Source organism: Conger conger, chromosome 7, assembly GCF_963514075.1.
Source record: "Conger conger chromosome 7, fConCon1.1, whole genome shotgun sequence".
In the NCBI taxonomy this organism is placed as follows: domain Eukaryota; kingdom Metazoa; phylum Chordata; class Actinopteri; order Anguilliformes; family Congridae; genus Conger; species Conger conger.
In genome coordinates, this window is record NC_083766.1 from 8,259,537 (window position 1) to 8,272,042 (window position 12,506).

A 12,506-nucleotide genomic window follows, 5' to 3' on the forward strand; every position below is an offset into this window, starting at 1 on the left:
CATTCGCTCTGAGAAAACAGCTGAACCTCTTGACCACATCCGCATGCTTTTATGCATTTAGTTGCTGCCACTTGGCTGATTAAATAGTTGCATTAACAAGCTGGTGTACAGGTCTACCTAATAAAGTGCTCACTGAGTGTATAGTCCAAAGGAAAGTGATACAGCAGTAAGACAGGGCCTAGAACTAAAAATAATATTAAAGTAAATATGAATATTAAAAAGAACTGGAGTGGTTCAGTGCTGCCGAAAAACAAGTATTGTCCCCCATAATGAATGACAGAGCACACATCCCATTTTCCTTATTGGTACCTGCAGTCTGAATACACGGAATAAGAAAGGGCAAATCGCATTACTGTAAAAACTCCAAGCAGAGCAGTGGCTCTTCAGAGCAGGGAAAATCAAATTGGTATGTTAAAGTAGGGAAAGGGAAAAATTGGAAAGAAAAAATGGATTGGATTTTTATTGATCCACCGAAGTACGTCTGTGTCGTACAGGAATGCTCGATTTGATGGAGGAAGAACGGACGGAGCAGGATTTCCCCCCCCCCCCCCCTAGTCAGGCCTTGTGGACAGGGGCAGAGAGAGGAATCGCAGTGTCAGTAGGGGGCTTGTACCGAACCATTCACACACTTAGCTCAGGGCAGAGAGAGCAAGGAGCGGGAACCGATCAGTTGGGAGCACAAGAGCAGTCCACACACGCACTCCGGGGGGCCCCCCGCTCAAAATATCAGGTAACATCTAATCACATTCACGGGGCCTGACTTCCCTTTATCCGCCAAAGGGCCCATGGAATATATCAGCCTACTGGCACGACACTTAGAGCAATTTGTTTAAGCAAATACTCATCAGTTTTAATTGACAGAGCACGAAAAAACTGTGTAACAGTTTATGAAATCACCCAGGGTGAGGGGATCTGTTAAGCAGATGAGTGACATCAATATATAATAACTAGCCAGGCAGCAAGGGCGTCCGGTTGGCTTTAATTGGACACTGGCTGTCACTGAACGCTCCTGATTATGTGCAGGGTACTTTTCAAGGGCAGCATACCAAGTTTGGAAGTGTTTTTATGTGGTAGGACAGTGAACTATTAAACAGTTTAGGTGATTGGTCACACAGCTAACTGCAAAACTTTCCTAAAAAGTTGTTAATGAGACAGGACCCTGCCAGCCCACAAAAAAAGTCATTTTTTGGTTTCGTTTTTTTGTCCCGAATGAAGAAAATATGCAGTGATTCTGCATTAAAATGTTCCATCAAAAGTGCTGTCTCCTGTTTAAGACTTACCATGCGCTTCGCCCGAAAAATCACTTTTGTTGTCACAAATCACTTGGGAGTGGGGCTGAAGGTTATGCGATTTAGTTGCAGCTTGTGTCCTTCAATTTTGGACACTTTGTTTAATAAAATCAGAAAGTGAATCCAAGTTTCATTATCATTATTACTTGGCAAAGGAGACAACAATGTCCCTAAGTTTTTTTTCGCTGGAGAAAATCACCTGGGCGCAGATGCAGATCAGTCTGCAGATCTGGGGACAGTTGGCAGCGCTACGAGCTAGCGATAATCGCCCAAGAGCCATTTATTATCAAGGAGCATAATAGACAGCACTGATATCCAGTTATCAGTGTGATTAACTTCTCAGTCAGTTTAAATACAGGGCTGCAGACGGATCCTTTATTCAAGAATTGCAGCTCACTTTCTTTCTGGACCTGTGCCAAACCTCAGGTAGGCCCGAACAGCTGAACTGAAGGCTTCCTGGTTGCCTCAACGATTTCTGCTAATAAACGTTACAATTAAAATGAAATAGTATGGTCAAGGCTCACCGTTATTCACGACTGACGCTGTGGGGAGTTTTTAAAAGTAGGAACGGTCTTTTTTTTTTTTTTGGTCTCAGGGCGGGAGCAGATGGGTGGCACGGGTGATGACTAATGAATTTCAATTTCTTTAAAGTACCGGTCCTTACCGTTCCGCAGACTTTCGGCAAGTGAGCGCTTCACTCGCCCCGAGGCTCCTCCGACCAAGCGCCAAATCGGTTTCCACAGCGACGGCGCAGGAGGTCAGGGTGTTGTGCGTCACGCCGCGGTGCCTTCATTAAAGCGGCGGCTCAGCACACGTGCTGCACTACGCGAGTGTTTGGGAAGCGAAGCGTTTCTTCTCGCAGAGCCGGTGTCATCGATTTATCAGTTTACAAAGAACTGACAGGACAATCACGGAACAGCTACTGTCATTTCGATGACCCTCTCCCACGCCTCGTTTATCGACGTGAGGAGAAATACAACATATAATCTATAAATTCCCATTGGCAATTAAAAGCATTCGCAAATTTAACAGCTATTTAACACACGAAGAAATGATAATTCCAAAGAGAAAGACGCCCACATATCTCAGTCTGCAGGGGCCATGAGCATCCATGGACAGGAAGAAACAGGCAGACACAGGGAGATACAGAACACAGATAATAATCAAACATATAGGTCATTATTTAAGGTCAATGGCACAAGTACCAGGACATTTTGTCAGAAAATCGGGTTGTCTCTGCTAGGTAACTGAAACTTGGTTGTGGGTAGATAAACATACATCAAAATCCACACAGAAATGGTGACGTGAAAACAACATCCATGTTCTGTAATGGCCATCTCCAGAATTAAATCACAAGAAAAATCTGAGGTAAACATAAGTGCAAAGCCATGGATTTCAATGATTCTGAAAAGTTCTGCATGGAGGAATGGTAATCCAATGTGGTTTCTACCACAAATTATAGGAAAAGATTCACGGCTGCCATCTTTGCCAGGGGTACCAGTAATTGTGAAACCTGTTTTTTTGGGGGAAATACAGTACTTTTTTTGTTTCTTAATGCAAGATTTTGGTTGATTGCATTGAATCAACCAAATAAAGCACACTACACATTTAGGAAAATAAATCTCATGTCAACTCTATTATTACATTATTATTAGTTTTGTGCCAATACTTCCGGAACCCACTGAAAATAGATGGGGGGGGAGAGAGATAGGGGGGAGAGATACAAGGATACCAGAATCAGAGGGAAACAAAACCAGAGAGACAGACTGACAGATACAAGCACACAGAGCCTGATCAGCTGCGGGTTATTGTCTCTCATCCAGTGACACCCAGAGAAAAGTCCTCCCGACAGTTTTATTTGAAACTACTGGCTTTTCCCTTCTAACCAAAATAAACCTCTAATCAACTTGAGCACAACAGGAGGGCTGCTGGGGAAAATGAAAACGCAATAATAATAAAAATAATAATAATAACAACAACAAAGATATGCTGTTGCATAGCAAGAGAGCATAAACCGAAAGCGACGCCTTAAAGTTGCAGAGCTGTGAGACGAGTTCTGAAAAATAATAAAGGGAAACCAGAACAAATTCAAGAGAGCAAAAACTAGAAGTTTGACACACATTTTCCGCGGTTTGAGCTTTAATTTTACAAGGAAGTCCTATTGAGATTAAAACCCCTTTCAAGACAAGTCGAGCAGCGGGAGACCATTAATCCGAGACCGCTACTGAGAAAGTGGGAGTTTGAGAGATTCAGCGGCGGTTCAGCGCGCTGCGAGCTAGCAGCACGTGCACACAGTGTGCCACAGAGGAGCACACGGAGCAGGAACTGACCCAGATCAATTCTGTGCGGGGCGAGGTTCCTGAAACACGGACACCGGGCTTCTCTCCCTCTGCCCCGGCTGAAAAGAACAGATGCTTTGGCCAGAAAGCCGTTGTAACCTCGAACGATTATGGCCACATAGCCCTCAAGCCCTGACCATTCTCATTGATGGGCAACATAAACACAAAGTCCTCCCCAGAACGATTAATTCAGGCTAGAGTAGGACAAATGAGACTGCAGTACGCCTCTGAGAGGGAGCATCAGACACGGGCATCAGTCAGCCATAAATATTGAAACTTTATGTATATATATATATATATATATATACATACATAAAATGAAATGTGTTGCACAACAGACAGAAGGTTCTTCTGACCATGTTCTAGCATGTTTGGCACAAGAGCTCCATCCACTGGTTAAATGTAACCAAACTACTCTGGGAAAAGGGCCAATCTGTGAAATATTGTGTCTGGTGCCAAGGCCGAACTTTAAAAAGACAGTATTTGAGGCAATGCATCCAAGGCAGAGGAGGATGGGTGCTTATTTTTAATTTTTTTTTAAAAATTTTAAAAAGGCAGAGCTCTCCTGCCACCCACCTCAGACGGCTCACGCACACACCGCTTTTTCATTGGCCCAGGCATATCACATGAAGCTTCCTGGCCAATAGGAAGCAAGTGCTTATGGTGTCTCTTCAGCCCGAGTCTCGCTGCTTCACTGTGATGAATGCATTTCTTCTTACTTTCCTACCAGCTTGTTTTTCTACTTTCCTCTAATCCCCTGAGATAGTCACTAACTGAAAGATATCAATCTCATATTTTTATAATAAAGATACAAGCCCATCACCAAGTTTCCACCAAGCATGTTTAATTATATTTCAACATTTTTTTTGTTTTGTATTTTTATTTTTTTTGGCCGAGAATCTGCATCCCAGTTCTCATACCCCCCCACCCCCACCCCCCCCACAACAAAAGTAAAATAAAATAAAAAATACACAATTTATCATCTTGCCTTTCGTATTGAACAATATATCAGTTTGTTCAAATTTAATAGAATATCTCAACTAAAAGAGCTATCATTCATGTGTTGAACAGGAAACCAAGACCATATTAATAATAATATTCATAATAATTAATAAAAAATATACCTCATAAACATCTAGACAAAATGAGCAATAAAAATACAGATTGCATTAATATTTTTATTTTTAGGGATACTTCGCTGTCTCTTTATTTATTCCTCTTTTTTAGTAGTTTCTGTTAAAAGAATAAATGATTGTATGATGTAGAAAGCAAGAAAAAAAACAACAAAACAAAACAAAATAATTATGAAGATGTTTCTTTGTCTAGTTAAGAGATGCAGTGTTGGTCATAATTGTACATTTTTTTTTACATTAAAAAATATCCACAAAGTTCCTTTTTTAATGTTCCTGCATTCACGTGTTTAGCTTTTTAGTTTTCTTCTTTTTTTCATTTTTAAATCCAAGAGTCCCACATGAAGCCTGGGCAGGCCTGAGTCCTGTTGCTTGGCTGAAGTCTGAACTGGAGCAGATTGGCTTTTGAGCAGTCCTCAATCTGCCCCGAAAATCCAGAAACTCCTCAATCTCACCCAATAACCTCCGTTTGCCAGAGAAAAAGGTCTTCAGTAGCTTGTTTCCGAAGGACGTTGTACAGTAACATGGTACGAAAAAAAAAACTAAAGAACATGTACACACACACACACACACACACACACACACACACACAGTTAAGCAGGGAGAGGGATTGAGCCTAGCACTGGGGGAAGATGAATTCAGAGCTCCATGTCTGGAGGTCTGGAAGGTACAGACTTTCAGCAGAAGGGGAAAAAAGACGAATACGACATTATTTCAGAAGGGGGGGGGGGGGGGGGGGGGGTTATTGATGTGAATAGTAGGCAGTCTTCTTCTGCCTTGGTTATAATACTAACTACACTGTGTGGCTCCAATGCAGTGGGTTGATTATGAAGTCAAAGTATCACTAATGCATACTGGTGCATACAGGCAGCTCAAACGAGATGTGAATGTGTGTGGCCTTCACATTCAGCATCACTCCTTCAGCCACGGGTAAAGTCTTCCATTTTAAATATTCCTACAGCCCTCTTCTCTACCGCGGGAATAGAGACCTTTGCGTTATTAAAAAATCAAGTTCAGGTCTCGACACCGACACCCCCCCCACCACAGCTGAACTGAGAAAGATGCCTTCCTCGGTCGAATGCCGGAAACGGGCACGGAAGAATCTGGCTGTGATATCCCTACACGAGTCATTAACGCACGCCGTATTCCTGAGACGCCTCCAAGGGGCTGATCCCCGTGCCCGTCAAAGCGGCTAAACTATTGTAGCTGGTTTAATTGGCAATGAGACCTCGGGAGTTTTACACACAGACGTGAGCGGGGAGGTCCTGCAGGGCCAGGCTCGCCTGCCTTCCCTTCGGATGGGCGAGACTGCACAGTGTGCCACTAGCCTGGCTCATAGTGCCGGCCGAGGAGAGTCACTCACACTCTCACACTCACACTCACACTCACTCTCACACTAGCCTGGCTCTCACACACTCACACACACACACACACTCACTCACTCACTCACTCACTCACTCACTCACTCACTCACTCACTCACTCACTCACTCACTCACTCACACTCTCTCACTCTCTCACTCTCTCACTCTCTCACTCTCACACTCTCACACACTCTCACACTCTCACACTCTCACACTCTCACACTCTCACACTCTCACACTCTCTCACACTCTCTCACACTCTCTCACACTCTCTCACACTCTCTCACACTCTCTCACACTCTCTCACACACAAACCAGCCTTGGTCACAACGTAAGCCATAGAGAGTCTCACACACAGAAACACACACACTCACACTCACACTCACACTCACACTCACACTCACACTCACACTCACACTCACACTCACACTCACACTCACACTCACACACACACACACGGGCTGAACTTCGCCATGGCCTGGTGAGGACAAACAGCAAAACGAGCGAAGCGCTCGCAACCGAATAATCCTTTTAGAAAACTCACAGAGGCTGTCAGGTTCACCGAGCTGCATTTGCATTCAGCTTTAGCCTTCACTTCAGGTTTAGCACGGAGCCTCCGCAGGCGGGGGAGCCCTGGAGCGGGACCAACCCGAGGGCCAGAGGAGGGGCAGCACAGAGGGGCACGGACACAGCCAGGGGGTCCTGACCGCCTGTCCACAGCTGGGGTGTGAGGGCGCGATCGCAGCGGGACGGGGGGACGGGGGGCATGCAAGGGGACACGAGGGGGGCCGATACTCAGAACAACATCCAGGACGACGACGAAAACATGAAATAAATACATCTTGGGGTAAAAAAAAAAAAAAACAAAACGAAAAGAAAAGAAAACCTTCTAAATACATTATTTTAAAAATGTCCTTGTTCTTTTATTCTTCTCGTTTCTGTGTTTAATATATTCTAAACACAAAGCTTTATACATTTTGGTATAGTTCGTTTTTGTTCGGATTGTGAGGATGGGGTTGGGTGGAGCCAAACACGCCAAGGTTGGGCGGGGTCACTGTGGTAAGGGGGGGGGGGCTAGAGCATGCATCTGAGGGCGGTCCGTCTTCCCTGATTGGCTTGTGCTGGCAGAGGGTCTCTCTCACTCGCTCTCTTCAGTCTCTGTGAGGTTCGGGGCTCAGCAGTGATTTGGGGGGGGGCTGTGATGGGACTTCCTGAAGGAAAGAGACAAGAGGCTGCCCCTCCCTCCATTACCATCGCTTCCCTCATGTTTGGACAGAGGGGCTGGGCAGCTTCACCAGCACTAACTCTTGTCTGGAGAGAGAGAGATAGCCAGAGAGGGGGGAGAGAGGGAGAGAGAGAGGGGGAGAGAGAGAGAGGGAGGGAGGGAGGGAGGGAGGGAGAGAGGGAGGGAGGGAGAAGGAGAGAGAGGGAGGGAGGGGGGAGAGAGGGAAGGAGAGAGGGAGAGGGAAGGAGAGAGGGAGAGAGAGAGAGGGGGAAGAGAGAGGGAGACAGAGAGGGAGAAAGAGAGGGGGATGGAGAGGGGGAGGGGGAGAGAGGGGGGTGGAAAGAGAGAGGGAAATGGAGGGAGAGAGGTAGAAATAAAGAGAGGGGGTAGTGAGGGGAAGAGGAAGGAGAGAGACGGAAATGGAGAGGGAGGAGGGAGGGAGAGGGGGAGAGAGGGAGAGAGAGAGAGAGAGTTTTCAGTATTCCACAGGTGCGCTGGCATAGGGCACAGAGCCAGGCAGCGCACCATAAATGCAAGCCACACGTCACAGTCTCAATTGCCTGCACAAAATTAATTCAAAACTCCTCCTGAATTCATTTCTCTCATTTAAATTAAACTCATTTCACTATCGGAGCAAAGCCTGCTGAATGCACACTTACCAGCCACCTCCCACTTAGGCTAATCCAAATTCATAATCTGCTGGCAGCAATAGCACATTACAATCGGGTGTCGTTTTCCATCCATTGTGTGTGTGTGCGCGCGTGTGTGTGTTTACACCACAATCGACAACTGTGAAGACGTGGGCCGCCGGAGAAAACGGCTCAAATGCACAGACCGCGGAGAAAGGAGGCGAGGAAGCAGCATGTGGCACAGCGAGGATATGAGGTAACGCGGGCTGGCACAGAACACAGCGCTCTGATAAAGCGCGCTACCGACAACCAATCAGAGCTCACAGCTACTTCCACACGCCGACACGTCTCAGCCAAACCCGCCTCCGTCAGACAGAGATTCTGGACGGTAGCTTATGATGACTGTATGTTCAGAACAGCACTTCATGTGTATTTGTACTAGTTATGGATGTGATGCTTTAGCTTGTGGAAGAACCTATGCGCTTGTAAGTCGCTTTGGATTAAAAGCGTCTGCCAAATGACTAAAATGTAAATGTAAAAGAATTTAGCTGTAGCCACCGACTGCTTGACGGTTGGTCTGAAGCGTCGCTCTTTCGTACAGGGATCGAAAACCGCGAATCGTTCGTTTGTAGCGGAATCCGTGGGTCGACCGACTGGGTTGTGATGAGACTACTAACCCCGGGGCGAAAACACAACTGGCCGGCCAGACTTTCAGCAGAGGACATTCTAGCAATCGGGGAGAGAAATGCGTAAAAGATGCCATTGATTAAAGAGGAGAGCTTCTCATAACCTGCTCTTTTTTACTGGTCTGGTGTTTAGCTGCGAGTCCCACAGGTCCCATAGCTCCTGCCCTGTACAGCGGGGTGATGAAGGGAGAGGGGGGAGAAGATGGAGGGAGGAGAAACGGAGCTCTACCTTTGTTCTCGTCTGTGTCCGTAGCTGCGGCCATACTTTGGCGTAGTTGGTTATATCTGTTCTCCACATCCTGGAAAGAAACAGTCACAACGTTTCAGCGCGCAGAAAACCTAGCACGGAGCAAGAAAGCAAGCGAAGATATCTGTAGCCTTAAAGACAAAGAGGGTAATCTAGGGACACCACTAGACTACGCCAAATATAGAATCATTCTCCCGAAACAGAAAACACTCTAGACTGCCAGCTATTGGCGCAGAAACTAACAAAATCTACACTCTGGGAAATGTCCTGACTAATAGGATGGAAAACGCATTATTGTCTTCCATATCCAAGGTGATGTTTGACAAACCTAACCTCGAGCTAACTTCCAACCCAAGCCCCAGACTCAACCTAACCTCGAGCTAACTCCCAACTCAAGCCCCAGACTAAGCCTAACCTCGAGCTAACTCCCAACCCAAGCCCCAGACTAAACCTAACCTCGAGCTAACTCCCAACCCAAGCCCCAGACTAAACCTAACCTCAAGCTAACTCCCAACCCAAGCCCCAGACTAAAACTAACCTCGAGCTAACTCCCAACCCAAGCCCCAGACTAAACCTAACCTCAAGCTAACTCCCAACCCAAGCCCCAGACTAAAACTAACCTCGAGCTAACTCCCAACCCAAGCCCCAGACTAAACCTAACCTCGAGCTAACTCCCAACCCAAGCCCCAGACTAAACCTAACCTTGAGCTAACTCCCAACCCAAGCCTCAGACTAAACCTAACCTCGAGCTAACTCCTAACCCAAGCCCCAGACTAAATGTGCAGAAGCTGACCATATGGATGCTAAATAGGTTCACCCTGGGCTCATTGCAATCCCATATTTTATTCCATTTCTTCATTTCCTTTTTATATTTCTAGCTCCAGCCATAGGGAAAGGCTAGAAAAAGAAGTGGACTGGTAAATTAGGCAAATGTCCGTGCTCCTTCAAACGTTCAAAGCCACGTCAGTTACAGACGTGGCAGATGTGTGAAAGATGGGGAGAGGTGGACCCACAGGTCGATCATTTATACGTCATATAAAAAAAAAACGCAAATGTTTCCTTGCTCAAAGGCAAGATTGGGAGTTCTTAACTTCTAGCTCCTTGAAGGAACATTTAACGGGTTGGAATGTCCTTAAAGACGGCGGACCTCGATCGATTTCCGGGTCAGGAGCAGGGAAAAGGGAAAAAGTGATTGGGGAATTAGAGAGAGACTCAATCAGACCCTGATTCAGGCAGCGCACAGCAACAATGCCGACCGGGCGTGAACGGGACCATGAGTCTCTGGACCGCAGCGACCGGGCGAGACCGGGCTGTGAGTCTCTGGACCCCAGTGACCGGGCGGGACCGGGCCGTGAGTCTCTGGACCCCAGTGACCGGGCGGGACCGGGCCGTGAGTCTCTGGACCGCAGCGACCGGGCGGGACCGGGCCGTGAGTCTCTGGACCACAGCGACTGGGCATGAGTCTCTGGACCGCAGCGACCGGGCGGGACCGGGCCGTGAGTCTCTGGACCGCAGCGACCGGGCGAGACCGGACCGTGAGTCTCTGGACCGCAGCGACCGGGCGTGACCGGGCGGTGAGTCTCGGGGCCGTACCTTCAGGTACTGCAGGCTGGCCTGCAGCATGCGCAGGTGCGTCATGACCTGCCGGCTGACGTTGGGGGCGCCCCCTGGCTGCGAGGAGGCCGACAGCAGCTTCTTCAGGTCGATCCCGGAGTCGGCCGCAGAGACCCACCGCGCCCCCAGCTCCTTCTCGCCGCCCTGCAGGTCCTCGTCGGTACTGCTCTCTCCCAGGCCCCCGTATCCTTCCAGCACCATATAGCTACCTGCTGAGAAAGACCAACGGTGGGGTTCCTGTTACCCCACACAAAATATCCCCCTCCAAAGTCCAGACATGCAATTTAAAACCCCTCTTTCCCAAGAGCGATGTCGGCATCTTTCTAAGAGAGGAGGCGCAGACAGAAAACCTGGCAACCTAGCAGGTATGTGCTTCCCTGCCACAGCCTGAAGGACAGTCAGCAAACATCCTGAATCAATAACTGCTTTTCTGTACGGGGGGCCGGGGGGTTGGGGTACGCTCTTCAGTTTCTGCACTTTGCTTCTCTTTGTCTTAGCGCGCTAATCATTTTTTCCCCCCCCAGTCAACGGTGTTTATGTAAATGTCACCGTTATTGCGGTTATCATTCACTGTAATTGGCAGCCCTGCTTTGGTACTGCAGTAGATAATCAGACACAAGTGAAGCTCTTTTGAGCCGAACAGAGGCTGGACTGTGTGGAGCCGGGAGGATTCAGAGGTCCTGCGGAGAGAGAGAGAGAGAGGGGGGGGAGAGAGAGAGAGAGAGAGAGAAGGAGAGAGGGAGAGAGGGTGAGAGAGTGAGAGAGGGGGAGAGTGAGAGAGGGGGAGAGAGAGGGAGAGAGAGAGAAGGAGAGAGGGAGAGAGGGTGAGAGAGTGAGAGAGGGGGAGAGTGAGAGAGGGGGAGAGAGAGGGAGAGATAGAAGGAGAGAGGGTCAGAGCAAGAGAGAGAGAGAGAGAGAGAGAGAAAGAAGGAGAGAGGGTGAGAGAGAGGGAGAGAGAGAAGGTCAGAGAGAGAGAGAGAGAGAGGGTGAGAGAGAAAGAAGGAGAGAGGGTGAGAGAGAGGGAGAGAGAGAAGGTCAGAGAGAGAGAGAGAGAGGGTGAGAGAGAAAGAAGGAGAGAGGGTGAGAGAGAGAGGGCGAGAGAAGGAGAGAGAGAGAGAGCGAGAGAGAGCGAGAGAGAGACAGAGAGAGAGAGAGAGAGTGAGAGAGGGTGAGAGGGTGAGAGAGAGAGAGAGAGAGCGAGAGACAGAGAGAGAGAGAGAGTGAGAAAGAGAGCGAGAGAGCGCGAGAGAGAGAGAGATTCGCCCCGAGCTCACCGCAGTCCTCCGAGCTCTCGAAGAAGCCCGTGTCCCCGGAGGCCAGCGCCCGAGCGGGGTCCTCCCTCCCCGCTCCGTTCTCCGGGGACCGGAGCGGCCCCGAGGGCCGGGGGCCCACGGTCTCCATGGGGCCCCGCAGGGACGTGGTCCTCAGGAGCCGCCCGCCCGCAGCCCGCCCCGCCCGCTCACCCTCCTCCTGCGCCATCATCTGGTTCACCAGGACCTGCCGCAGGGCCGCCACTGGAACAGAGGGAGGGAGGGAGGAGAGAGGGGGAGAGAGGGAGAGAGAGGGGGGGAGAGGGGGGGAGAGAGAGAGAGAGGGAGAGGGGAGAGAGAGAGGGGGGAGAGGGGGAGAGAGGGAGAGACAGGTAGAGAGGGAAGGAGGGAGGGAGGGGGAAGGAGAGAGGGAGGGAGGGGGAGAGAGGGAAGAGAGAGAGAGGGGGGAGAGAAAGAGAGAGGGAGAGGGGAGAGAGAGACAGGTAGAGAGGGAAGGAGAGAGGGAGGGAGGGGGAGAGAGGGAAAGAAAGAGAGGGAGGGAGAGAGGGGGCAGACAGGAGAAGGAAAGAGAGATAGAGAGAGAGACGGGAAGGAGGGGGGTGTGACAGAGAGGGCACAAGAGAAACAGAGACAGGGGAAGGAGGGAGGCAGAGAGAAAGAGTCGATATGAGAACACATCAAATATATCCTACAATGTAGGAATGATATTACCC

The 12,506-nt window shown here is 48.9% G+C and overlaps 1 protein-coding gene across 1 annotated transcript in view; it reads right to left on the reverse strand.

The window, feature by feature from the left end:
* Positions 1-4,577: 4,577 nt before the first annotated feature.
* arhgef12b (Rho guanine nucleotide exchange factor (GEF) 12b) overlaps positions 4,578-12,506 on the reverse strand; it is a 106,228-nt gene continuing 98,299 nt past the window's right edge. Inside the window, 4 exon segments of the mRNA XM_061248319.1 lie at positions 4,578-7,432; positions 8,891-8,960; positions 10,502-10,734; positions 11,797-12,036. Of these exon segments, the coding sequence (XP_061104303.1) occupies positions 7,422-7,432; positions 8,891-8,960; positions 10,502-10,734; positions 11,797-12,036 (554 nt within the window). The 3' untranslated portion in view covers positions 4,578-7,421.